The 27,997-nt window shown below is 55.1% G+C and overlaps 1 protein-coding gene across 2 annotated transcripts; it reads right to left on the reverse strand.

Annotated features, from left to right (window-relative positions):
* Positions 1-79: 79 nt before the first annotated feature.
* ADA (adenosine deaminase) lies at positions 80-27,940 on the reverse strand. Of its 2 annotated transcripts, XM_086702294.1 has the most exons (12): positions 27,800-27,940; positions 16,055-16,116; positions 10,248-10,370; positions 6,689-6,832; positions 5,796-5,911; positions 4,727-4,854; positions 3,936-4,007; positions 3,758-3,859; positions 3,440-3,504; positions 1,587-1,716; positions 846-948; positions 80-368 (listed from the first exon to the last, which is right to left on the reverse strand). In XM_086702294.1, the coding sequence occupies exons 1-12, from the start codon at positions 27,830-27,832 to the stop codon at positions 355-357; spliced, it is 1,092 nt and encodes a 363-aa protein (XP_086558420.1). In that variant the 5' UTR covers positions 27,833-27,940; the 3' UTR covers positions 80-354. The 2 variants fall into 2 exon arrangements, with proteins under 2 accessions (XP_086558420.1, XP_086558419.1); XM_086702293.1 differs by lacking the exons at positions 16,055-16,116; positions 27,800-27,940 and adding an exon at positions 12,807-13,038.
* Positions 27,941-27,997: the final 57 nt, after the last annotated feature.

Here is a 27,997-nt window from a genome sequence, read left to right on the forward strand (position 1 = left end):
TGAGCAGGCTGCCCGAGTCTGGGAACCCACAGCCTCCTTCTGTTCTCACTCCGCCCAAGACCACAGCGCTGCACAACACTAGTCATTAGCTTCTTTATTGAGCACCAGATTTTCAGCATGAGTCCCCATAGGAAGGTTTCAGATTCAACCAGACTCTGGTCCACAGTCCGAGGAGAGATACAGCGTGCTGAAGTTTTCACGTGTACAGAAACAGGCACACAGGCTTCAAGAGCAGCTGACTATGGGAACCCTGGTCTTCCTTGAAGGAGTAAAGGTAGGCGTGTCATTCCAGGCCCCAGAATCAGGGAGGCTCCATCCACAGGGTGAGGGCTTGGAGAGGTGGCCGTGATGTCTTCAGAGACGCTGCCCTGCTTGCCAGGTCAGAGACACAGAAAGGTTAGGCACCTTCTGGTACCCAGGATGTAAGAAAATCCCAGAATATCAGAGCCAGAGAGGAACCCTTGCTGCAGATGGGGAGACACAGGCTTAGAGCGAGAGAATGCTTTGCCAAGATCACACAGTAAGAAAGCAGAACAGAGCTAGGACCTAGGCCCAGCTCCCCTGCCCTTCACTTTAGGTGGCCATGGTGACAACCCAAGTTGCCAAGACCTTTGGGACTACACTTCAGAAACTCTCCCCTGAGACCAGCCTCAAGGCAGCATTACACAGAAGGTAAGCTGATCCAGTGAGAGGCGCCGTCACCTAAAACCACGTGGCCAGGGAGTCCCCACACACTCTTGGCACTGCCCAGGAGGGGAAGGGGGTGCTTCTTGCAGGAAATCCCACAGAAAGCCAGGCTGCAGCCAAGGCAGGTCAGCAGCCCAGAAGATCAGCCAGGAACATACCTGCAGCAGCCAAAGATGGCATCCCATAGGCTTTATAGAGCAGATCAAGAAGCTTCCTCTTCTCATCTTCCGGGAGGAAACTGGACTTTGCCGCATTGATGTTCTAGAAGGACCAAAATGGTGGATAATAGGACACCAGAGAGCATGGAAGGAAGCCCTGGGCAATCTAGTGATGGGCCACCCTCTTCAGTGAACACGGGCAATCGATTAAGCTCAGAGCGGAGAAGGACGTGTCCAAGGTCACATGGCAGCAAGTGCCAGAGCAGAGACCATGAGGTTCCGTGTTCTTGAAGTGGCACTACAAGACACAGTGATGTGAGAAGGAATTTGGAGAAATGTGACACAGGGTGGGATACGTGTGGGGCCAGAGAGATACTCCTGCCGGGACGGATTTGGGGTGTCACAACCTCTAAAATCAAGGGCTCAGCCTGGGATCTATGAATGGCCTGAAATGTGTGCAGAATTATAGCTGAGCACACCTTTCTGGAGAGAGAGTGGACAGTTTTTATCAGATTCTTTACAGGCACTCAATCCAGGCAAAGGCTAAAAAACCTGGTACCAGGTCAGCACACCAGCCTGAGGTCGTATCCATAGAGGGCACCTACCTCTAGGTCTGGCTTGGCTTGGCCCGTTGAGGCAAAGTCACTCATCTGCAGAGGTTCCGGGCCCTGGCCAAGACCTGCAGGCCTCACACACCCCCAGGGCCAAGAGTCAAGGCCACCAGGCCTCACGCCCACTCACCAGCCTCTTGAACTCCTCTTCAGTAAAGCCCATGTTCTGTTTGGTCATTTGGTAATCGGTTTCCAGGGTGGACTTGAAGATGAGAGGGTCATCCGTGTTGAGTGAGTAGTTAGCCTGGTCACGTTTGAACCTGGATACAGGGGTGAGGGGGAGAGGGAAGAGCCTCCTTTTACTCTGCGGTGAACAGTCACCGCACGTTGGCTTTCACCCTCCCTTGAGCCTTGAAGCACCTTTAGACCTGGAAGAGCTGCTCGCTGTACAAAGGAAGAAAATTCAGAGAGCTCAGGCGACTTGTGTAATGCCACGTAAATAGCAACTCAAGACAGACCCATCTGACCAGCCCAGAGCTGGGCAAAGGCAGAAGAGGAACAGGTAGAATGGCAGATCATATGAAACCAGAGAGCATGGAAGGAAGCCCTGGGCAATCTAGTGATGGGCCACCCTCTTCAATGAACACGGGCAATCGATTAAGCTCAGAGCGGAGAAGGACGTGTCCAAGGTCACATGGCAGCAAGTGCCAGAGCAGAGACCATGAGGTTCTGTGTTCTTGAAGTGGCATTACAGGACACAGTGATGTGAGGAGGAATTTGGAGAAATGTGACACAGGGTGGGATACGTGTGGGGCCAGAGAGATACTCCTGCCGGGACGGATTTGGGGTGTCACAACCTCTAAAATCAAGGGCTCAGCCTGGGATCTATGAACGGCCTGGAAAGCGGGGAGGCCCAGCAAGCAGCACCCTCTGGAGCCTTCGTCTTCACAGCCCGCACTCTGAGGGAGCTGTCTGGACTCCACCCTGTTCACCCTCAATCCCACTGGCATCAACTCTTCAACCGGCCCCACTTGGAAAGGGTTCCTGGCACAATCCCAGATCACCGTCTCTGTAAACCCAGGCCTTTCCTGGCTCTTACCTCACTTGACTTGTGTAGCACAATTGTACACTGTTGACTGGTCTTAAAACCCTTTTGATTTCTCGGAGAGCACACTTTTGGCTCGCCTCGTACCAGACTGTCCCTTAAACGTCACTATCCTGCATTCTCTCCTAGGCCCTCTTGCTCCCCCATCTCCTGAGGCTGTCACTTCTCCATGAACCTTTCTCCAGCCCACAGGCTGTTTCCCATGTGCCTCCAAGAACCTGCGCTCGGACGCTCAGCAGGTACCACACGCTCCACCACCCTGAAGCGGACCTCAGGACCCCCTTGTAATCCGATCACAGCCCGAGCTCCTTCCCTTCTTAAGCTTGGCAGACAGACCAGTGCAAGCCTGACCACGGTTGCCCCAAGTTCTTGTCGCCTTCTCCTGTGTCAGGGAAAGGTGGCTTTGCCCTCCTGAGGCCTGATGCCACCCCTGGGGCTCAGTCACAGGACAGCTGGAAGAAGGGCCAAGGTGTCTGGTTAGGTGGTGGGTTAGAAGCAGGCTGGGACGGGCCAGACTCCCCCCCCGCCCCCCCCCCCCCCACCATGGGAAAGCTTCAAGATGGTGCTTGGGGGAACACCCGGAGGTGCCAGGACTGCGCGAGCTGGAAAGACTCCTCTTCCTGATGCCTAGGAGGCCGAATCTGGAGCGTGGAAGCACCCGTCCCACCTCAAGGCCAGCGGAACATTGCGCTGTGGCCACAGGAGTGAAGGGGCCCCCGGTCCACTATTCGGGAGCGGGGCTTCCTCGGCATGTTATAGCACACCCGCGGTTTGGGCTCCTCGTCCGTAAGGTGAGGACGGCAGCACCTGCTCCCCAAGGCCTCAGAGAGGTTTCCTATCAAGAGGCCCCGCGTGGGCCAGCACCCAGCCCCTGCACTTCCCTCCCACCCTTCACTTTGCTGTACAAAACCGAATGGGCCCCAGGGCCTGGGCCTCACCGAACCACCGGGTGCTCCGTGTCCGACTTCCAGGCGCCTGTGAGGTAGCTGGACCAGGGGCAGACCTGGAAGAGCAGGTAGATAGCTGGCACGCGTGCCCCCAGGCCACACTGTTCCCAGACCCCAGGCTGGGACACCCCAGGGTGTCACCCCTGCTCTGACACCATTCTCCGCACAGCCACGCTGGCCTCCCAGCTGCCGAGTCCTGTGACCTCTATCCTGGCGGCTTTGATGCCCACTGCCCAGTCCTGCCACACTGGCCCGGCCCCGGCGGCCCCTGGCCTTCCGCCTCGGTCCCCTCGCTCCCCGGCCACTCACCTCAAAATGCAGGTTTTTGCGGCGCAGCCGGGTGTAAAGGGCCTCGTCATCCAGCGTGTGGTAGCCGTGTCCCACCCTCTCCGTCTTAAGCGTGTCCACGGCCTGCAGAGAAGTGGAGCCTAGTGCCAGGTAGGCAGGAAGCGGGGAGAAGGGCCCCACGCCAGCCCCGCCTCCTCACCTGTCTCACCACCTCCGCAGAGCCCGCCTCCCCTGCATGGACAGTGCGGTGAATGCCGCTCCTCACGGCCTCCTGGAAAGGCAAGAGCCAGTCACGGGCGGCCTGGGGGGCACCAGCGGCCTGACCTTCACCGCACTCTGGGTCTGAGTTTTGGCAGCCTTGAACTATGCCCAGTCAGCTGGCCTGCTTCAAGATGGGGAAGTCGGGGGTTTTGTTTGTGTCATCATAATCTAAGTGGCAGCTGCCCTTTATTAGACAGTTATTATGTGTCTGTCACCGTATGAAATGGTTTGTATATGTTACCTAACATCCACAAGTATTATGATACCTGTTTTACAAGGAGAGAAACAGACCCAGGAAAGTAACAGAACGATGATCGAACTGGTGGGGAGCCAAGCTCTGAATCTTGGAGGGGAGACTCCAGAGCCCCTTCTCTAAAGCCCCCGCTGCATCCACGGGAAGTGCATCGTCAGGCTTCGAGATGTTTGCTCTAACTCTGTCATGCCAACAGATGCGACGGAAGCCCAGAGAAGGGGCAGCCTCACCCAGGTTCACATAGCAAGGTACAGACAGACAGAAACAGGCTCACACATAGTACTCCCAACACCAAGGGGGAGTCTTCTGTTTATACCAAATTCCCAATGTCTAGCACCCCCAAGACCCAACTAAGCTGCACTAGGGGACCACGGAGGCCTCACGCACCCCAGTCCGTGTGACCTCTCCCTCCTGGGTGGAAACCAGCTCCTGGTGCTCACCCGGTGTCGCCCTCCCCACCGTCCTGCGGGACCCACCTCGTAGGCCTGCACATGTCCCGGGAAGAGGCTGCTCCCTTGGATGGTCTCGTCTCCAGCCAGGTCAATGGCCACCACAGTCTGATGCTGGTACTTCTTACACAGCTCCACCACCTCCAGGGACCAGTCTGTGGGCAAGATGCCCACTGGGTCTCTGATGGCATCACCGAGGAGAGGCCCCCCACCCCGCTCACTGTCCCCCAACCTGAGCCCAGCGGTAAGGCGGGGGGCCCACGTCGGGTCTTCAGATCCCGCTGGCCATGGCCTAAGCACGTGGCCTTTGGCCAACCCCTCCATCCAGGGCCTCGCTTTCCTCTCCTCTGAGAGGACTCCAGCTGCCACCACATCGGCCCCTGGCCAGGCCCTGTGTGGAAAGTGCCGAGGGCGGGGCCTGGCTTGGTCAACAACAAATGGCTGTGTTTCACCTGACCCCACCTCTGCCCTCGAGGGGGCGGGGTGAGCTAAGCCTCACTTGGCTCATGAGGAGATGGAGACCCCCCGGTTTAACACGGAAGCCCAGAACAGACCCCACACGAGCGCTACTGGACGTATCGCTAACATACTCCGTCCTCTTAACCAATCAAGGCGTCATGAAGGGTTTAAAAATGGGTGAACAGTCACAGGCTTTGGCACCAGATGGCCCCGTGTTCTCGCGTGGGCTTTCTGCCTTCCCGACTGAGGAGAGAGAGGCTCCCCCGCCCTTCAGTCTCCTCATCTATCAGAGGGGAAACAACGGCCATCCTACCTCACAGGCTGCTACAAGGATCAGAGAAAATACGTGCAAGTCTCTGTACACGGAACCTGGCCTAGATTTTTTTTTTCTATTGTTCAGGTTCCTTTGGATTTGTGCTGCCTGCAGGTCACGTGGCCGTCAGGCCTGATCTCCCTGGGGAGAAGCGTCTCTCGGCTGCCAGGAGTTCCGAGCCCGAAGCCCCAAGGTCCTGCTGAGGGGCTCAACAAACACTATGGTGCTGGGGGCAGGGGAAGCCCGGATGTGGCTCCAGGGCCAGGCTGGGGGATCAGCCGGTGTCAGAGGGGCAGCCCGGGGCAGGGCTGAGGGCGTACTCACTGGGCTGGTGGCGCATGCAGCACAGGATAGACCGCACCTTCACCCCAAAGTCTCGCTCTCCCTCCTGCAGGCCCTGGTTCACCACAGCCACCACCTCGTCGGGGGTGAGATCCCCTCTGTGTGGGGAAAAGAGTAGGGATGGGGCAGAGGCAAAGGTCTAAAGGACACAGCCCCGGGGTGGGATGTGGGGGGCATTGAGGGGAGAGCGAGAGAAGAGTCTTTTGAAGCGGCTTCAGCCCCCATGAACCCACCGCCTCTGGGGAGAAAGACATGGCCCCCAGCCCTGGCACACCCCACTTCCGGCTTGCTGGGGCACTTCCAGACTGGAAGGTGTGTGGGGCAGGGGTGGGGGGTGCTGGGTGCTGGTCAGACACAACCCTCCCTGTGGATGCCAGGCACTGATAAGCCCGCCTGCTCAGATTCCCACTAGTCCGCATGTATCAGAGTTGTAGCTAGAAGGGGGCAGTGGGGTTGGGCAATGCCACTTAGAGACCCCTGGGGTCCCAGCAGAGGGGCAGGAATGGGCCACACTCACTTCAATCACAGGGTTAGAACAGGACACCTAGAAGTCACTGCACGAGGGGGTTAATGTTTCTAGACTGTGGGTCTGTGTCCGGGACAAAGGAGGCAAGACACAGATGCACACTTTTTCCAAAGGTAGATAAGTAAGTAAATAAGTAAATAAATCAGGCATCAGGCCAGCCAGCCAGCCCAGATGAGGGCTGGGAATGTCTCTTGTGACAGAGTTAAGGACAGGACCTTAACTTTCTGAGGGCATGGACAGGACCGGGGTGGGTAACGTTAGGTCAGGGGCTCCTACCAGCCTGCCCCCGAATCTCAGGTTGACCCATCCCACCATAGCCTGGGACCGGCCCCTCCAGGTGGTCACTCACTCGGCCTGGTCCCAGGGGATCGGCTCCACTTTAGAGTTGGCCAGCAGGTGCGGGCTGTAACGCACCTCCACATACACCACGCCCTCCTTGGCCTTCATCTCGACAAACTCATAGGCGATCCTTTTGATGGCCTCCCGGGAGCCCCTGGGAAGGGAAGAGAAGGGTTGGGAACAATAATCTGATTTTAAAAACGGGCAAAGGACCTGAATAAACATTTCTCAAAAGACATACAAATGGCCCGGTTTTATGAAAAGGTGTTCAGCATCACAAATTATCAGGGAAATGCAAATCAAAACCACAACCTCACACCTCACACCTTGTTAGGATGGCCACGATCAAAGAGACAAGTGATGGTGAGGATGTGGAGAAGAGGGGCCCCTGTGCACTGCTGGCAGGAACGCAAATTTTTGCAGCCACCGTGGAAAACCGTGTGGAGGTTCCTTGAGAAATTAAGACTAAGCTGTCATATGATCCGGCAATCCCCTTCTGGATATTTGTCCAAAGGAAATGAAGTCAGGATCTCACCGAGGTATCTGCACTGCCATGTTTACTGCAGCATTATTTACGACAGTGAAGACATTGTTACAACCTCAAGGTCCACTGACAGATGAATGGATAAATCTCTCTCTCTCTCTCTCTCTCTCTCTCTCTCTCTCTCTCTCTCTCACACACACACACACACACACACACACACACACACACACTGAAATAGCATTCAGCCTTAAGGAAATTCTGCCATTTGCAACATGGATGAAGCTGGAAGACATTATGCTAAGTGAAATAAGCCAGACGCAGAGAGTCAAACACTGCATGATCTCACTTACATGTGGAATCTAAAACAGTCCAACTTGTAAAAGCAGAAAGTACCACAGTAGTTGCCAGGGGCAGTTGAGCAGGGAAAGGGGAAATTGGGAGAAGTTGGGCAAAAGGTACAAAATTTCAGTTCCACAAGATGAGTAAGTTCTGGAGACCTAATGTACAGCATGGTGACCATAGGTAACCATACTGTATCACATACTGGAGATTTGCTAGAAGGGTAGAGCTTAAGTGTTCCCATCTCACACACACACACACACACACACACACACACACACACACACACACACACACAGAGGCAAGAAAAAAGAAAAAGGGAGGCACCTGGGTGGCTCAGTCAGTTAAGCATTTGATTTCGGCTTAGGTCGTGATCCCACGGTTCATGGGTTCAAGCCCCACGTCAGGCTCTGTGCTGACAGCTCAGAGCCTGCTTTAGATTCTCTCTCTCTCTCTCTCTCTCTCTCTCTCTCTCTCTCTCTCTCGCTGTCCCTCCTCTACTCACGCTCTCTCTCTCAAATCAACATTAAAAAAATATTTTTTTAAAAAAGCAAAAGGTAACTATCCACAGTGATGGATATGTTAACTTAGCTTGCCTGCAATGATCGTTTCACAATGGATATACACATCAAAACACCTTAAAGGCACATAATTTCTATTTATCAATTATACCCCAATAAAACTAAGGCGAGAGAGAATGGACAAATCCAGACAGTACCCTGGGGTCGGGGAGAAACCCGCGACTCAGACTTGAATCCCGGCTCCCACGCTTACCTGTTGCAGGACTCTGGTGAGTCAGCCTGCCGCTCACATCAAACGTGATCGTGAGGACAAACACGTTAAACATCATAAAACTCACCCAGACCAGTGCTTAGAGCAGAACAGACAGATGCTTGAAGTGGTTTTGTTGGTAGCGGAGTGCTGGCTCTAGAAGCAAGGCACATTTAACCTGCCAGGGCCATTCTAAGTACTCAAGTGACAATGAACTGTGCCTAGCTGGAAGTTTCCACCATGAAGAGTGAAAACAGAAAATGGTTACTAGAATGTGTGAGGGAAGTGTCTTGGGGAAGTTGGCCAACTCCCAGGAAAAGGGGACCATGCCTTTGCGGATGAGGTGGGGGGCAGCTGCTGCCTTCCCTGTGGGGCAGGGGCAGAGCCTGGGTCTGGGACCTCAGACCTGCCGCAGGGGAGCTGGCCTCCCAGGAGGAGGGTGCCAGATTGCCCCCACCCCCCACAGCTGTGGAATGCATTCATTCCGCACCCTGACCAGCACGGTCCTAGGCCCAGGGGATACAGCAAACAAGGTGGACAAAATCCCCGTCCCTGCAGTGCCTACAGTTGAGCAAGCAGGCAAGTAAATATGCAAAACATAAAATCTACAGTAGGGGGCGCCTGGGTGGCTCGGTCAGTTAAGCATCTGACTCTGACTCTTGATATCTGCTCATCTCATGGCCGCGGGCTGAGCGTGGAGCCTGCTTGGGATTCTCTCTCCCCCCCTCTCTGCCCCTTCCCTGCTCATGCTCTTCCTCTCTCTCTCAAAATAAATAAAACTTTAAAAAAAAATTAAAAAATAAAACCTACAGTAGGTCAGATGGTGAATCTAGCCAACGGCCTCCATCTGCCTCAATACCTTCTTCTCTGGCCCTCCAACAACCCATAATGGGCACGTGCTCCAAACCTTTCCTCAGGTCCAGCCCTCTGGACAACATCACAACTTATCTATCCCAAAGCTTGGGCCATACTTCCTCCTCCAGGCAGCTTTCCCTGACTGCCTCCAGCCCGTTTGCCTCTTCCCCTTCTGGAGCTCCGGAAGCACAGACTGCAAAGGCTTGACTCTCACCGGCCCTGGGAAACTCTGCCTCGTGCCAGGAAGCTCAAGGTGGCATCAGGGGAAGAATCTGTGTGGTCCTGGCCATCCTCCTATACTTCCTGAGCCTTCATTTCTCCTCTGCGAACAAGGAGCATGTCCACCTGGCAGGACTGTCGACAACCACAAAGAGTACAATTCTGGGAGCTGCACACTTATCCTTCTAGATCAAAGAGACTCTGCTATTAAAAGATGGAAGGAATGAAAGGTAACATGAAAACACCAGTGCCTTGGGCGCCTGGGTGGCTCAGTCAGTTAAGCGTCTGACTTCGGCTCAGGTCATGATCTCACGGTCTGTGAGTTCGAGCCCTGCGTTGGGCTCTGTGCTGACAGCTCAGAGTCTGGAGCCTGTTTCGGATCCTGTGTCTCCTTCTCTCTCTGCCCCTCCCCTGCTCGTGCTCTGTCCCTCTCTCTCAAAACTAAGTAAACATTAAAAAACAAAAACACCAGTGCCTGGCTGTCCATGAAGGTATCTTCATCGTAACAGGGGACTTGCTGAGGACAGTGCTGTGTCCGTTCAAACTCCAGTCCTAGGAGGTAGATGGGATCACGAGCCCCACTGTCTAGATAAGCGAACAGAGGCCCAGAGAGGGTACATTTTCCCCATGTCACAGTTATCTGGTGACAGGATCAGACACTAGGATCTGAGCTCCTGACCTCACCCCCGGTCACTTTTCCATAGAAGTTGAAGAAAAACATCAGTGCGTTATACCCACGTTCCAGGAGGAAAAAAACTCAAGGCCCAGACGTAGGGAGAGATTCACACAAATGCACACAAGGATGAGAAACAGAACTGGGGTTTCACCCCACAGGTGGAGGCACAGGCCACAGGGAATGGGAGTCACCCAGAGCCTGGGGCGGGGGTGGGGGGTGACTCACGCGATGACAGGCATGTAGTAGTCAAACTTGGCCAGGAAATCTGGGAGGCTGGTGGGCTTGTCCATGCCGATGACGTCCTGCAGCTCCTCTGCGGTGTCAGCAGGGAGGGCAATCCCCCTCTTCCTGGGAACAGAACCGTGAGGGCAGCGGGCCGCTCCTGAGCGGGACCCAACCAACCCCTCAGAGGAGCCAGAACAGGAAACCCGGGGATCTCTCCACCCAACTCCTCCCGTTAAACAGATGGGAAAACTGAGGCCTGGGGCGTTTAGAACCCAGACTGGAATCCTTCCAGCAGCTCCTGTCCCCAAGGCTGTGACCAGCCAGGGAGTCGGAAGAGGGGATAACCGGAGTTAAAGTCTGTACACGCACACACGCACATCCCTGGTGCCTGGGACCCGAGAAGCTGCCAGGGCAAGCCCACAGTTTCCTCCTCAGCCCCAGGAGTGGGGAGAGCCAGCTGGGCTTCTGCCAGGTCAGGGGTTATCGGGGCACTAACTGCAGCAACACAATGACCGGGGCAGGCGCCAGACCTGCCCCCTCCGTCCTCCATCTGGCCGGCACATCAGAGAGGCCCGTCCTGCGCACTGAGCTGGGAGTGTCTGGTGGAGGCTCATGGGAAGGCATGGGGGGCCGGCCACCCACCTCAGCGCGGTCTCCCCTCTCTGCCCGCAGACCCCGTGTGGGGCTCGCCCAGAATAGCCCTTCTGGACCGGAGCCTCCTCTCAGCCGCGGGCAGTGGGGTGCGCAGGTGGGCTGGCCTCCTCTGCTGCGACTCCCGGGTCCCCCTGGGCCTCAGTTGCCCCACTTTTAAGAACAACAGACATTCAAGACATGCTTCTACCATGAAGGGACAAAACAGGAGACCAAAGGGGCTCTGAGGAAACAACACAGAGAACAGAAGAAAACCTGAAACCCTGACAACGAAGAGCCTCAGGGACAGGCGAAGAGGTCACGTCCCTGAAACACAGCATCCTTTTCAGGAAGGGGACAACCAGAGGGTAAGGGCTCCCAGAAACCTAGAAGAATATGGTGCCAATCATCGTAAGGATATAATAAAATGAATGGAAAATAAAGCGGCGAAACGCCTCCAGCAAGTACCACAAGAGACAAAAAATAGGAGAAACGGTTAATCAGGTGACTAGATCAGGCTGGAGCAGCCGGTTATCTGCAAAGCAAGAACAAAAGAAGGAAGGAAGGAAGGAATCGCCAGAGAAACCAAAGTTTGAATTGTGTTTATGTTCTTTACTGACTTCGGTCACTAAAATACTATGATGCTTCCCCACATAAATCCCTAAGGCCCCGACGTAGGCTCTCCTCTCCTCCCGGTGGCCCAGGAGTGGCCCCCAGTCTGCAGCCAGCCCCCACTCCCCTGCCTCCCCCCAGCCCCGTGTCCCCACAGGACACCGTGGGGGGAGATGGCATCCCTGGTGTGGTCCCGGCACAGAGGGCAGCGTGGACCCCCTGATCCTTCTGTTGCCGGGCAGCCTGCCCCAAGGCCACCCTCGGAAGGTCATCCCCAGGGACCGAGTCCCCCGCCCCCGAGCCAGGACCATTTAAGTGCTGTGTTTGGGAGCTGGTGGTGGCAGCAGAGGAAGGCTTTGGCGCTCACGTGGTCAGAGGCAGTGGCCACGCTTGCATAGGCCCTGCTGGACCTGCTCTGTGCGGCTCCCCTACCGGTCTTCCTCCAGCCCCCACGACCACCGCTTCCTGGCGGGGCTCTTCCTCCTGACATGCTTTCAGACTGTCCCTTTTACACACCTGTCCGGATGGACTCCTCCCCTTTCAAGGTTTTCACCTGAAAATCCAGAAATCTCTGCCTCTACACACCACCACTTGAGGGCCTAGGGCGGGCCGGGCACTGGATGGGACAGCAGTGACCAAGATAGACCACCTACCTCCTGCCACCTCTCCCCTCCCTGCCCCACGCTCCACATCCCCAAATGCAGCCCCTCCGACCCCCCAGCTGCCGAACCCACGGTGGGGGGCCTCCCTGGGACTCCATCTGCTTTGCCCACCAGCAGCCAGTCCCCAAGTCCCACTTATTTTTCTTCCTAAATGTCTGTCCCATTAGTGCCCCCCTCTCCAGACTCTCTCCTCATCAGCCACCAAGAGATCTTTTGACAGAGTGGTCAGAGGAGGCCGGTTAGAGGAGGGGACAGTTATGCAGAATTAAAAATTTTTTTAATGTTTATTTTTGAGAAAGAGAGGGAGACAGAGTATGAGTGGGGGAGGGCAGAGAGAGAGAGAGAGAGAGAGAGAGAGAGAGAGGCAGACACAGGATCGGAAGCAGGCTTCAGGCTCTGAACTGTCAGCACAGAGCCAGACACGGGGCTCGAACTTAACGAACCGCAAGATCACCAAGTCAGACACTTAACCGACTGAACCACCCAGGTGCCCCTTAAGCAGAACTAGGAAAGAGACAGAGGGAACAAGAGGGGCTCCAGGCAGAAGCCAGGAGGGAAGGTGAGGCATAGGGAGGCTGGAGCTCAGAGTGGGGTCAGTGGTAGGTGATGAGCCAGAGGGCAGGCGGAGCCCAATGGGGCTAAGTTAGGGCCTTACCCCCAAAGCACCAGCAAATCGCTGAAGGATTTCAAGCAGGGAAGTGGCGTAAAGAGGTTTCAGTGCTCCTTCTGGCCGCCGTGCGGGTAACAGATCCAAGAGCTACTGTCGCAGTCCCAGCAGGAAACAAACGGCACAGACACTCTTCAGGATCTCACGCACGACTGGGCCTCCAGAAGCTGCTTAGACCAAGCTGTAAAGCTCCAGTCTGGGACCCAACGCTGAGGCAAGAAGGAGTTCCTCTTAGGGCCCCGGGTCCTCCTGCCACCACAGCCACTCGGCAGCAAAGGCTCCACCCGGGACCAAGCTTGGTCCTCAGCTGGTCCCTACACCCCAGTCAGCCCTGCCTTGGCCAGTCCTCTTCCGGCCGTGGTGGGTGATGCGGCCACAGGGAGCCTGGCCAGAGGGCCCCGTGAGGAAGAGGAGCTCAGGATTTGGAGGTCAAAGTCCATCCCCCTGCCGTAGGTACCAAATCACCCAGGGTAGGAGCTGTCCCATCTGGGGACCTCCACATCCTTGTCAGTAAAACAGACAGTACTTTCTTTGCAGAGAACAGAGAAGCAATGAGGCTATTTACGTGTCCAGCGTAAGACAGCAAGTTCCAAAGCCTGACGGACTGGGTTCCTTAAAGCCTGTGTGACCCTGGGAGAGTTACTCAACCTCTCTGTTTATTAAGTCTGGCAGGTTTGAGAAACATCCAGTGTGGACTAAGTAGCAGAAGAGGTCAGAGAGGCCACACAAGCTTTGCAGGTCTGTAAGGGCCATGGGTGGACTTCGGCTTTGCCCCTAAGCAAGCTGGGAGTGTGGGAGGGCTTGAGCAGGGGAGGGGGGCTGGTCAGACTCTGCTTTAAGCAGTTGTTCTGACTACAGTACTGTGGGGACAGGAGACGGGGGAGGCCAGAGCGGCCACCCGGAGACCAGTCAGGAGGCCACTGCCACAGTCCAGGTGGGGATGCTGGTGGCTCAGGCCAGGGCGGCGAAGGGAGGAGAGCGAGCCCACGTCCAGAACGTGCTTTGGCAAAACGGCTGACAGGGTCACGAGGAGATCGAGAAAGAGGTAGGAGAAGCACCCGAGAGGACAGAATCATAGGAGCAGAGGGAAGCAGCGGGCACGAACATGGTCAACGGAGGCCCAAATCACAGAGGCAGAAGAGGCGCCACTGGATTTGGTGACAGGGAGGGAGGGAGGGTCTTCCTTCTTTCCTTCCTCAGCCCACCACACCCAGGAAGTCCTCCAGTGTGTTTATGGACATCCACAGCTGCGTCTGACCGACTCCCTGCTCCCCCGCCTGCTGGCCTCGAGCTCAAGCTCCAGCTGGCACCTGTGACACCCCTTCCCCGGGGCCCACAAAGCCCCTCCCCTGCTCCTGATGCCAAGGTGACGTGGGGACAGCAAATCCGACCAGCATCCCCACAGGGGCGGTTCCCCTCCCTCCTGTCTCTACCCCGTCCTGGACTCAGGCCTCCTTGCTCCACCACCACGTGCCCTCTGACCCCTTGAACTAGCACCTGCCAGGAGATCCCATCCCCGTGCCAGTAACCCGCCTTAACGGCCTCATTAGGAGCCCTGGGGGAATGGCCAGCCCTCCGCACGGGCAAAGGACAGGCCGAGATAAGCCAAGCAGCTTCACCCCACTCAGCCGGAGCCACGACTTATAATTAATAACACCATCATTAAGTGCCCTTTATGGACACCGTGCTTAACCCCGAGCTAAGGGTTTTCTGTGCACGGCTTCCCCTAAGCCTCCCGCTGGCAGGAGTTAATGTTCAGGGTGTGGACTCGGGGCCACACCCATGCTTACTAGACAAGTCCCCTCACCTGCCAGGGCTCAGTGTCCTCCTCCGCAAAATGGGGACAACAGTGGTACCTCCTCACAAGCTGTCGTGAGGATGGAGTACGTCAGCCCCAGTGCAGCGCTTCTATGGCTCTCGGCACAAGGTCAATGACGTAGGGGAGTCAAAAACTACATCAGTAGCAACTCCCTAGGGCAGAGTGAGGTCTGTGTAAGTAGGACAAGGCGGAGAAGCGTGTTCCCGCCAGACCTCTGTCCCCAGCTCTCGGAGGTGGAAGAGGTGCTCCGGAGAGTTGGGGGACAGACTCCCCAACATTGCTAGTTCTCTGGAACGGTGGCATCTGGAGAGGCCAGGGCACTCTGGCTGACGGGGCAGAGTGTTCACACTTGGGTCTGAGCTGAACTGCTCCAGGCAACGAGAGAGGCGGAGTCCTCCCAGCTCCACAGGGAAGGAGGGCCCAGCAAACAGGTGAAGAGCACAGTCCCCGGAAGGAGGGGTGGGTGGCAGAAGGGGCCCCCATCTCCCAGGTCAGTTCTGGAAGAGGCCAAGGTTGCAGCAAGGAAATGGTGTGCTCACATTTGCATCCGGACCCACTGGCCTCTAAAGTCCCTGCTGTTAAGTGTTAGACCCAAGAGAAGGGCCACCATGAGCCCTTGAGGTGGGGAGGGAGGGGCGGGTGTCCCTCACTGGGGGGGCACTAGGGACCCTTCAACCCACCCACGTGCCTGTGAGCCGAGGCAGGAGGCACATTCTCTCTTGGAAGATGAAGAATGGCCCCCAGAGGAGGGGCCTCCTGTCTACATCCCCCAGCAGGCTATGGCCAGGGTCACATAGGGAAAGCCCTGGGGATCAGATGACCCTGGGTCAATTTTAGACTCTGTTTATGGTTATGTGGCCTCAGGCTACTGCCTTCACTTCTCTGAGCCCCTGGCTCTCCTCAGTGACATGGGGATAGCAACACCCTCCCTCCTCCAAGTGTGGAAGGATTAAATTCACTGACTCAAGGAGAGGGCTCAGCCTAGCGGCCCAGCACAAGGAGATGCTCAGCAAATGGTCCCAGCATCCTGTGTGGGTGCATCACCTGCCATAGACTCTATGGATTCAAAACACAGTGACCGGTTCAGTCCTGGGGACTGCCTCCTCGTGTGTGTGTGTGCGCACGTGTGTGTGCACCTGTCTGCGTGTGAGGCAGGGCAAGCTCTTCCTGGCTCACCTGGCAGCAGGAAGAAAGAGAAGCACAGAAAGCAGAAGACTTGGGCTGTGGGTCTCCTGCTCAGAGCTGAGGGGCCTTCGTTTGTCCACAGACCACCTTGTTCCGGCCAGGGGGCCAGCTTGATTCCATGGAGATATAGGAAGGAACAACCCTGGAATTGTCCAGAGTCCTCTGGGTTGAACTGTGGGCCCCCAAATATCCCCAAATGTTGGGGAGGAAGGTCTCTTATCCAAGGACTTACTTGCCATAGTATAAGATGGTTTCAGGCTTGATGGCCCCATCCAGGTGGATATGCAGCTCCACCTACAAGGGGGTAGAGGAACAGACACCCATGAATGCCTGAAGTACCTTCCAGAGGGTTTACGTTAACAATGACCATGATACCATTAGTCCCATCAACTGGACACTTACCACATATGCCCCACTAAACTCTTTATACACACCACCTTGTTTAATCCTCATCTGTGGGGCGGGTTTAATGGTCATCTCTAGCTCTTTAACAGTTAAGACCACAGACAGATTCAACCACAGCTGAGGTTCAAGGAGGTTAAATAACTTGCCCAAGGCCACACAGCAAGCCATAGAGGCAGGAACCCAGCCTAGTGCTTTGGTTCTCAACCACAGCTGGTAAATGGCAGAACCAGAATTGTAACCCAAGTTCAATCCCAGAGCCGGTGCTCTTAAACACGAGGCCAACCATGGTACCATAGGAGCTATGGAGCCCCAGCCACTGCCCCCTCCCAGGCAGTGTCTGCTCTCCACCAACTCAGTCAACAAAATCCAGTATTAAAAAGTGTTGACCACAGACTTCCTGGACCTGTGAATATCCACAGTGGATTTCAAAACACAGGCCCCATCTTCAAAAGCAAAAGCAGATGTCACTTAAGCACAATTATCAGGAATCAATATTAGGCGACACAATATCCCTCCAGTATTCCAGAAAGGGTACCACATACTTGGCCATCTTGGTGATCTTTCTCTACACACACACACACACACACACACACACACACAACCCCAACAAATGTTGGACACACAAAGCCAGGAGTTTAAGGACACAGGCTTTGGAGACCGCCCATCAGACTGGACTCCCAGATCTGCCCCTTTGCTGGCTGTGTGACCTCATCTAAGACTCTTGATCTCTCAGAACCAGTTTCTCAGCTACAAAACAGGGTATTTCTGCCTCTCTCTCCACGAACAACTCTAAGGATTTAAAAAAACAAAACAAAACAAAACAAAAAACCAGACAGTGTTGGGTGCTTGGGTGGCTCAGTCAAGTGTTCAACTTTGGCTCAGGTCATGATCTCACACTTCGTGAGTTCAGGACCACCCCCCCTCCCCCATCGGGCTCTGTGCTGACAGCTCAGAACCTGGAGCCTGCTTTGGTTTCTGTGTCTCCCTCCCTCTGTCCCTCCCCCGCTAGCACTCTGTCTCTGTCTCTGTGTGTGTATCTCTCTCTCTCTCAAAAATAAACATTAAAAAAAAAAAAAAAGACAGTGTAGGTGGATGTGTATGGCCCACAGGAAGCAGACACCGCTCTCAGCCAGGGCATCTTCCAGAAGCGGTTAAGGTGAGCATACCAGGGGGCACCTACGTGGCTCAGTCCGTTAAGTGTTGGGCTTCAGCTCAGGTCATGATCTCGTACTCTGTGAGTTCGAGCCCCACATCAGGCTCTGTGCTGACACTCAGAGCCTGGAGCCTGCTTCAGATTCTGTGTCTCCCTCTCTCTCTCCCCTCCCCTACTCACGCTCTGTCTCTCTCTGTCAAAAATCAATAAATGTTAAAAAAAAAAAAAAAAAGATGAGCATACCAGGTACTCGGAGACAGCGGGAAAGTGACTTTTCCTGGGCCAGGGGGAGATCTAGAGAACTCCAGGTTGGGCCCTTCTCTGGAACTTGGGGACCTGGACACAAAAGTAGCTGCCTTGGCTGGGGAGGAAGCCACTGGCTCCCGGGAATCCCAGGAACACCCACCTGAGCCGCTTCCTGTAGAGGAAACCCAGCCTCAGAGGCATAGAGCTGCCAAGCCCTCCTCCCAGAATTTGGTCCGAGTAATCAGATCTTTCCAGAAGTCATCCAGCCTGCAAAGGAGCCAGTGGCACTCACCCCCAGGCTCAGAGGAGCTGTTGGTTCCCTGACAAAATAAGTTCAATGCCCACTTAGCTAACTATTCATTGCATTCTCAAAAAACAGAAAAACGGTCAGCATTGGGAACACTGAAGCTTCCAGCCCAGGGAACTGCCAAGCAGTAGTGTGACCCTGGACAGGGGCCCTCCTCTCCCTGAGCCTGTGAGGTTTTTTATCCTTAACCCTCACGTGGCTGTGCTGAGGATCCCGCCAGAGAGGCAGGGTCCTCTGTGGTCAGATCTGGAATCCAGGCTCCTCCACTCCCTCTCTGGCGGCCTGGACAAAGTTACTTCACTTCCAGTGTCCTGGCGTCCTCATCCGTCCAATAGGGCGGTTAACATGCCTCTCTCCTGGGGCTTCGTGAGGCTTAACCACATTCACACATGTGGTGCGCTAGGCCAGCACATAACAGATGCTGAAACGCTGCCAGTGAAGAGTCCTGCATTCACCAAACTGCTGAGGCCCTGCTGGGTGCTAGGAATGGAGAGCAAAGCTAAAGGGACAGAGTCCCGCTCCTGTGATGCTTACAGTCCAGCAAGGGAAGTGGAAGTAAATGTCACGGTGACAAATGTACACTCACAAGCCAAGACAAGTCCTTGAGAGGCATAAACAGTCCTACAGAAGAGATAATAAACAAAAGACCTTACCCAGCTAGAAGGCCAACAATGGCTTCCTGGAGAAAGCAGAGCTTCAGCCAAGATCCAAAAGATAGAGAGGAACCAATGAGGCAAAGGCAGGGTGAGGAGGAAAACAGGAAGAACATTCTAGGCAGGGGGGACAGCACAGGCAAAGGCAATAGGAAAACATGCGGTGCGGAGAAGAACTAAAACACGGCTCCAAGAAGAGAGGGGTGGTGGGGCTGGAGGGGCTGCAGGACCACCCAGGCCATAGGGAGTCAAGTTTTAACTTGAGAGCACAGAGAAGTTATGACAGGGTTTGAAGCCAGCTAGAGGGGGAAGATACTCAGAGCAAAACCAGCTGGAGGCTATGAAGGTCAAGTTTATGAGAGATGATGGTGCCCCGAACCAGGGTGGCAAAGAGGACATGGAAAAGCAGGGGGACAGAAAAAGGGGTCAAGGATGATGCCTCGGGTTAGGCCTTGGTGGGGATGGGTAGCAATTCCCACGCTCCGGGCACAGCCCAGGAAGAAACCCCAGCGCTCAGAGGGAAGGTAGGGCAGGGGTAAGAGGAGAGAGACATGGTCAGTTTGATCTTGGTTAAGCTAGGATACCTTTGAGCCCTCCACATGTAAAAGGACAGAGCCAGGAAGGAAAGTTCTAGAGTACTTTGAGATGGAGGCCGGCAATGCAAGTAGGAATATGGATGATGAAGCCGTGGCTTTGAATGACCTCGCCAGGAAGAAGGTGTTAAGAAAGGGGCCAGAGAGGAAGCCTCCATGAGCACCAGCACCCAATGGCTTTACACGGGAGGTTGAACCTGGAGAAGAGCTGTCAGAGAGGCAGAAGAGAAACCAGGAGTGTGGTGTGCAGAAGGCAAGGGACGATCAGATTTTTTTTTTAATTTTCAATATTTATTTTCAAGAGAGACAGAGAGACAGAGTGTGAGCAGGGGAGGAGCAGAGAGAGAGGGAGATGCAGAATCCAAAACAGGCTCCAGGCTCCAAGCTGTCAGCACAGAGCCCGATGTGGGGCTTGAACCCACGAACCATGAGATCATGACCTGAGCTGAAGTCGGACACTTAACCGACTGAATTACCCAGGCGCCCCTAGGGACAATCAGATTTTAAGGAGGAGGGGCGCCTGGGTGGCTCAGTCAGTCGAACGTCTCTTGATCTCGGCTCAGGTTATGATCTCACAGTTCGTGGGTTCAAGCCCCGAGTAGGGCTTCACGCTGAGGGTGCAGAGCCTGCTTGGGATTCTTTCTTCTCTCTCAAAATGAACAAAACAAAAAAGATTTTGAGGAGGAGTGGCCCAGCAGGTCAGCAGAATGGTAACTGCCCAAATATGACTAGATCTGAATCCTGAGAAATACAGATTTCCTCACCTGGCAAAACAGGTGGTTTAAAGTTCTGAGGAGTTTATCCCGGATTATCTAGATAATGCAATTACCCATCTCCTTATGAGGGAGGCAGGGTTTTAAGAAAAACTCCTAGCAGTGTGACCACTGAGGCAGATGGGAGCTGAGTGGTCACAAGCCAAGGACAGCCTAGAGCCACCGGAAGCTGCCAACAGATGCGTCTCTCAGAGGGTGTGTGACCCTACTGACACCTTGGTGTTGGCCTTCTGACCTCCAGAACAGGGAGAAAATGTCTATTGTTTAAATTTTTTTTTTTCAACGTTTTTATTTTATTTTTGGGAGAGAGAGACAGAGCATGAACGGGGGAGGGGCAGAGAGAGAGGGAGACACAGAATCAGAAACAGGCTCCAGGCTCCGAGCCATCAGCCCAGAGCCCGACGCGGGGCTCGAACTCACGGACCGCAAGATCGTGACCTGGCTGAAGTCGGACGCTTAACCGACTGCGCCACCCAGGCGCCCCGTGTCTATTGTTTAAAAAAAGGTGGTTTTTTTTTTTTTTAATGTTTATTCATTTTTGAGAGAGGAGTGGGGAAAGGGCAGAGAGAGAGGGAAACACAGAATCCAAAGCAGCTCCAGGCTCTGAGCTGTCAGCACAGAGCCCGACAGGGGGCTTGAACCCATGAACCGTGACATCACGACCTGAGCCAAAGTTGGCTGCTTAACCGATTGAGCCACCCAGGTGCCCCGAAAATTTCTATTGTTTGAAATTCCCATTACTGTGTGTGGTTATTTGTTACACAGCAGCTACAGGAAACTGATACAGTGAGGTCCTGCCAGACATCAAGCAATAGGAGAACAGAAACATGTCCCTTGGGCTAAGGCCACAGGGGACAGGGACCTGGAGGGGAGGTTCTCGGCCCTGGGTGCCCATTAGGAGCACCTGGGAAGCTTTGGGAAGTCACCCACACCCAGGCCCAACCTGGTCCGTGAAGTCACATCCTTGGGCCTGCACATGGGATCGTTAGATTTAAATACACATAGCCAACACTGAGAAGCACTATCCTACAGGAAATATCCCAGAGGCCTGAGGGGGACAGAATCCACGCTGGAATAGGGGAAGAAACAAGTAGAGGTTTAAAAAAAAAAAAGGAGAAAGTTTAGATTCTTCTTTCCAGAATTTTACTCCTGAAGGAGAAGAAAAGGCTGGAGAAAGGACTAGAGGGAGAGGTGGGTCCAGAGAATGGTCTGTAGGGTGGGAGTGACTGGGGCAGGCTTAAACGCTGATGGGGAAGACGAGGCTACGGAGAAGGCCCGAGGGCTCCGCCTGAGAAGGGACAAATGGAAGAGCTGGACAGGGGAAAGGAGGAGGGAGAGGGAAGGGCTCCAGGCAGAGGAGCCCCGGGTGCAAACATCTGGATCAGGCAGCAGGGAGGGAACTGGCCTGATATAGAGAACGATATAGTGGGGAGAGGAGGCGGCCATAGAAAGGGGGTGGAGGGCAGGGACAGGTCACAGTTAAGGCCGGATCCACGGAAGGGTTTGGGATAGGAGGTCACCTCTAAAAGTGCCTTCTGGCTGCCGTGTGGAAAGGAGGTGAGGGGGAAGCCAGAACAGAAGCCAGAGCTGCCCAGCAGTCAGGACTAGAGATAAGCACCCACAGGAGACACCTGCCGCGGCACGGACCGGACTTGGAGTGCCCCACGCGAATGCACGGGCTAACCGGGGCAGAAGTGCAGGGAGGGAGGAGGAAAGAGGCAGGAGGCAAGAGCACCCCTGGGGACAGGGAAAGCAGGGCCTGCTGCCCCGCTGTGTCCTACAGGTCCCACCGCTCCTGGGGCTTCCCGGAAAGCTGCCTTGACTCCTGTCAGGGGAGAAGCAGAGGCAGGAACCCCCTTTCTCAGGCAGCCCAAGCTCCTCAGGCAGGCCTTTTATGGAACTTTCTAGAGATGAGCCACTACCCACGAAGACGTCAGCATGCCCCAGAGGATAATGGGGTGCAAGCTCCAAGACTGGGGTGGGGACCCTGCTCTCTTGTCCCCATTCAGGAAAAAGGAACAGCAGGAACAGCAGGAACCAGGAACAGCTTCTAACTTACTGAGTATCTACGACGTACTGGACCATCCACACGCATTAACTGATTTCATCCTTAACAACAGCAAGGCGGGAACTTCACTACCATTTTACAGAAGTGGAAACTGAAAGTTCAAAAAGTATCCAGGGACACAAAGGCAGGCAGTGATAGAGTCAGCATTTGAACCCAGGTCTGAGTCACATTGAGCTCTTACTAGACTTTCCCTGCAGGCCTGGCCTCAGGGAGTCTACCATAAGTGATTCAGTAAGTGATTCAGCAATAGCAATAACCAGCTGCCTACTATTATTAGGTCCTTTATCTCAGTTAATCCTGACCTCCAGGCAAGGTACACCTTATAGAGGTATACACATCAGCCCGGTGCCACAGAGGCCAGATGGGCTTGCTGAGCGCCAGGGAACTCTGTGACCTGCCCGACATTGCCCAGGCTGATAGCAGCAGAGCTGGGTTAGAACCCAAGTCTGTCTCCAAGTGCACGTCCCGCCCACAGGCCAGACCATCGCCCTGGAGCGTGCACCAGACCTGTGCCCGGCCACCTGACCTCTCTAGAGGCAAGGGAGTCCCTCCCCCACTCCCCTGCACTTGCTCTCCAGGAGGCCGACTCACAAGCAGCATCTGAAAAACACGGCACGCACGAAATCCAGAGAGGAGCAGGAAGCATCCTCAGTTACCAAAACTTAAAGCTCCCCCCAGGTGCTGGGCACAGTGGGGGCACGAGCAGACGTGCCGAGTCTGGCTCTCAGGGGACGCCAGCCAGCCAGGTGGAGGCCAGGGAGGTGCGTTCACTCACCCGAGGTGTCCGTGGCAGAGCCAGGACAAGGACATAGGTCATGGACTCCTGGGCCAGGCACTCCCAGATCGGACTCTGGCTCCTAACTGGCAGGCAGTGTGCCTTCAAAGCACACCCAAGTCGAACCGGGCGCCCCCCAACACAATATTCGGTTTTGTTTTCATCCTGCTGACTTTTGAAATTTACTTAACACGTCTGTCTCCCTATTAGTTCCCTGAAAGTGTGGACTCTGTGTCGTGATGCTGGATCTTCAGTGTTTAGGACAGTGCCCAGCACAGCAAAAAGCGCTCAGCACACGTCGAGTGACCAAGTGACCGTTTCCTCCGCTCTCTGTTCTAGGTCAGCAGTGCTGTGTCCTCTCCCTGAAACAAGGGAGGGGCCGACCTACCCCCTTGGGCTGGGAGAGGGCAGCATAGACAGGACTCCTTGACCAGCCCCCAGAACCTGGATGAGCCACAGGTGCCCACAGCCAGCCGGACACTCTCTCCCTCCCTAGCCCCGGTCTTGGCAATGAGCCGGTGCCCACAGGCCACCATGGCCTCTCAGCTGACTTTTGGGGGAAAACCAGGAGGCAGAGCGGCCCTGGGCTGACAAGCTGTTTCAGCCACACTTCCTCTAGAACGTCCTCTGTGCTCAGCGCCCTCTGAGCTCATGCAGCTCAGAGGCGTGGACCTGAAGGGGCCAAGCAGTCTTCCTTGTGCCACCTGCTTCCTGGGGGCCTGATGGAGCAGAACAGAGCGTTCAGTTGCCCAGATGTTTCAGAGATGGGAGGGCGGGTCTTCAGCCAGGGGCACATCCTGTGGAGCAACAGCCTAGGAGCTCGACACAGCTATTCCCCACTTCATAGGTGGGGAGACAGACACAGATTAAGGAACCAGCCCTCAGCCACAGATGGCTGAGTGCCCCGGAAGCTGTTTGAGTCAAAGCCAGAGGCTGTAACAGCCACAGTGCGCTCCCTTCATCCTGCAGATCAGAGCTGAGTCAATACTGGTAAAATCTAAACAGAATGGTTGAGAACCCGGACAAGGATAACGAACAGGAGCGGCCGGCATTCGGTGCCCCGCTCTGAGCCAGGCCTGCACTAGGTTTTATATAGGCTCATACACATCTCATTCCCACTGTACAGAGAGGAAAACTCACTCCTCTGCTTCCATGGTCACAAGGACACCAAGCTTGTTTCTTCCCTCACCTTGCTGCTCTGGGGCCTCAGAACCCTAAGGGGTGAGGGTGAGCCTGCCCCCCAACACTCTGGGTACAGATAGGCTTGGACCTCACTTTGGACCACCTGGCCTCCTCTTCTCCCCTGTCTGAAGCCAGGCTACAGTGCTATCCTTCCCCACCCCAGGGGGGCACCTTCCTAGGACAACTGGGTAGGTCGACAAGTCCTTCCCAGCTCACAGGGCCCCTTCCCACCCAGGTCAAGCCAACCCAAGATTAGACATAGAATCAGAACTGCAGCCAGCCTCCCCCACCTCGCTGTGCGACCACATTTACCTTCTCTGGTCCTGGCCTCCTCTGTCAAACAAAAGGCTTCCCTGAAATCTAATCTCATTCATCCCCTTCTCTCCCAAGGGCCATCTGAGTTATAATGGTCGGGTGGGCTCTTTGAGGGGCTTTTTAAACACAGGTGGCTCTAGTAACCAAAAAGTACTGAAAGCCCAAATAAGTGCTAACAACGGGCTTTGTGGCAGGAAGTCCAAAAGATGAGAAAGACTCTGAAGGTGGAGGGGGCCTCCCAGAGGGCACCGGGGCTCCCACGGCAGTCCTGGCGGGGGGAGGGAAAACACACTTAAGGGCCTGCTGCTTGCCAGCTGGGGGCTTCACAAGTGCCACTCAGCACAATTTCCCCAAGATCCCACGACTTTGATTTGAACCAACCCATTTTACAGAGAAGAAAGCAGAGGTCCAGAGAGATGTCCACCAGAGCTCTTGTAGCTGCTGAACAGTGAGGCAGGGATCCACCCTCAGTCCATCTGAAGCCCAAGGTTACTCTGATTCTAAGTGCCTTCCCCGCAAACTGGTAAGGGCAAATTTGCAAGGCAGTTGGCCTTGCAAATTTTAGGCAGTTTTAGGTAGAACTGGGTTCAAGTTTAGCTCTGCTTTCTGGCTGTGTGACTTTGCAAAAAGTTCCTTCCCCTCTCTGAGCCATTTCTTCAGATGTCAATGAAGAAGACCTACCTTAAAGGGCTACTGTGAGCATTGGATGAACATAGGCAAAGCAGTTAGAACGGTGCCTGATACAGAGTAAACATGTAAATAGAAGAAAGAACAATTTTGTGGGCAGGGTGCCTGGCTGGCCCAGTAACGCAGGAGACTTCTGATCTCAGAGTTGTGAGTTCAAGCCCCACATTGGGCATAGAGCTTACTTTTTTTTTTTTTTTAAGTTTATTTATTTTTTGACAGAGGATCCCAAGCAGGCTCCACACTGTCAGTGCAGAGCTCAATGCAAACCCGTGAGATCAAGACCTGAGCTGAAACCAAGAGTCCGATGCTTAACCAACTGAGCCGCCCAGACGCCCCTGGCATAGAGCTTACTTAAAAGAAAATGATGTGGGAGATTTAGCCCCAGTTCTCTGCATCGGGGAGGGACAGTGTAGAAAGTGTGCTCCGGGCCTGGGCCAACTCGCTTGCCTGTCTGCAGCTTTCAGGTACTCCTTTTGTGTAGCCTTGGGCAAGTCACTTCCCCTCCCCACGCCTCAGTTTCTTCATCCGTAACGTAAAGGCAGATGAAGATATCTACCTCGTCCACTTGTCCAGAGAACGCTGCGATGTAAATCACCAAAAGTACCCGGCAGCCGCTGTTATTACAAAAATCGGCAGGTGACCAGCATTGTCCTCCATGCCGAAGAACTCCTGAGCACCACAGGATTTTCCAGCCTTGCCTCGTGCAGAAGGAGACTGGGGCCACCACTCCACCTTCCCTATACCTCCTCCAGTGCCCAATAGGTACTCAGGAAGTATCTGTTAGATTAACACTATCAGACCAGGGAGGCGACCAGATAAGGCCTTGCTCCTCAAACCGAGGTTGGTCCGTGGTCTAGCAGTGTTATTAGCATCACCTGAGAGCTTGGAAGGGCCCCTCTCAAGTTCCACCCCAAACCCACCAGTTCAGCGTCTGAATGTTAACGAGGCACTCAGGTGACTCGAGTTAACATTTTAAGTTTGGAAAGCACACCCTTGCTCTGCCTTCTTAAAGCTGGCCGGGGCCCTGGGCCTCACCCGGTGGTAGGCATAAGAAGCCAACCAGCCCAGCAAAGACTCCTGTCCCAGACAGGCCTACACCTGGGCACTGGCACCTCTACCTCAGAGGCGTCTCCAAAGGCAATATCAGGAAAGCTGGATGGGGCATGGGATTTTTGAAGCCAGCCCCCCACTCTGGGCTCAAACCCCAGCTTGGCTACCTCCGTGCCGTGGATCTTAGGCCTTGTTAATCTTCCCTCTATTCATCTGTGTAATGGAATGATACCACCTGTCTCATGGAATCACTGAGAGAATCAAATGAATTAATAAAGGTAATGTGTTGAGAATGGTAGCCGGCACAGAGCCCTAACAACTCACCACACCACCCACAAGCAGGTGGGGCCCATTTCCCAGGTGTGGAAACTGAGGCCCAGAGAGGGGAAGTAACCCACCAGCTGGAATCAGAGAGGATTGGGTGAGGCCAAAAAATGGTAACAATGACCTCTCCCTCACAGGGCTGTTACAAGTATTGCAGGGACAGATGTGGAGCACACAGCAAGTTCGCAGAAGTGTTACCTATCATCTCCATAGCTCCAATGTCGCTTCCAGTCAGGGGGCTTTGTCTACTGCCTTAGGATTCATAACAAGGTAAGGTGGTTCCCCCGCCAAGGGCAGAGGGAATCCAAAAGCATTTTAAAAAGAAAAGAGGGGGGAAAAAAGCCCTCACAAGGAAAGAGGCACCGAAGATGGGGGCACCCAGACAAGGTGCGGGGGAGGCGTGGGGTAGGGTTCCGCAGGAGTGCTCCCCAGCACTGACTTGTGGCAGAGTAGCTGAGCATTTACCCTGTGGTGGGGGCATCGGCAGTGAGGGGCAGGCCTTACCTCCTCCAGCTCTCACCCAGCTCTCTCTCTCGCTCTCTCACTCACACACACGCACACACATGGGATACTCACCAAGTCTTTTATGGTATCTGCAGTCATCATTCGCACCCATTTCTCAGAGAGGGAAGTGGAGTCTGATTACAGCTCACTCCTTCCTGTGACCCCTCCCCCCACCCCCAGCAGTCTCAAACCCTGCTAGCCCATTCACTCTGCTGGGCGGACTCCTGGACCCTTCCCCTCTGTGGACTGAATCTCAGTGCTCCAAAGCCCTGCCAAGTGGGCCTAGACCCTCCCTGACCCAGCCATTCCCAAGACGCCACAGCTGGTGGGAGGAGGGACCACGGAGTTATCCCTTGGGGCCAGTGGCTGTGGCTTGGCCTGGAATGAACCCAAGGCCTAAAGCCCACTCAGCCCCTCGTGGGGAGAGAGGGGCGCCCTGCTCCCCTCCCTCGGCTCTATGGCACGGTCCTTCCGACTGGCCTATCCATAAACCCGAGATCCTCAGCGCTCGCAAACCCATCACAGTGTCGGAGCATAAAGCTGTTTCCGCAACACTTTAGGTGCCTATGGGTGTAGACACTGGGCCCCATTTTGCAGCTGAGGTTCGAGAGGTCAAGCCCCCTGCCTAGGTTCACACAGCTACCCGGTGCTGGCGGAGCCAACAAGGCCCATTTAACAGGTAGTGAAACTGAGACTCAGAGAGGACAAGTCAGGGGCAGAAGCAAAACTCGGAGGCCAGCAGGGGGCGCCTCGGGATTCAGGACACTCCCTGCCTCATTGTCTCTCGTTAAACTGCCCGGAGGCACCCCGGGGGCCTGAGCTGAGGGAAGAAAGCGGCTGGCTGCAGGGGCCCGGGTTTGCTCCCGGGGTGTGGACGCCCTTAAGCCCTCCAGCCAGACAAGGAGCCAGACCCCCCGGACCCCAAGGCCCCCCCGCGCTCACTTTGGGCTTGTCGAAGGCGGGCGTCTGGGTCATGATGCCAAGCGTGCGCCCCAGCAATGCTCCCTCCGCCGGTAGGTGCTCACCCGGGGGACCTGCCTGGACCTCGGCCCGCCACGATCCTCTTAACGCGGCCCGGCCCCGCCCCCGAGCCGGAGCCCCCGCCCCGCTCCCGCCCCGCCGGAGCCCCCGCCCCGCTCC

The sequence above is a fragment of the Puma concolor genome, chromosome A3, assembly GCF_028749965.1.
Source record: "Puma concolor isolate L17-30 chromosome A3, mPumCon1.1.hap2, whole genome shotgun sequence".
NCBI lineage: Eukaryota > Metazoa > Chordata > Mammalia > Carnivora > Felidae > Puma > Puma concolor.

What these genes read in the sequence shown, in the direction of transcription:
- ADA (XM_086702294.1), bottom strand. Translation starts at nt 27,832, where the DNA reads ATGACCCAGACGCCCGCCTTCGACAAGCCCAAA. An exon ending in ATCCCCTGGGACCAGGCCGA is followed by an intron (nt 5,912 to 6,688) that starts GTGAGTGACCAC and finishes TTCCCCACACAG; the next exon opens with AGGGGATCTCACCCCCGACG. An exon ending in AAGAGGAGTTCAAGAGGCTG is followed by an intron (nt 949 to 1,586) that starts GTGAGTGGGCGT and finishes TGGTCCTTCTAG; the next exon opens with AACATCAATGCGGCAAAGTC.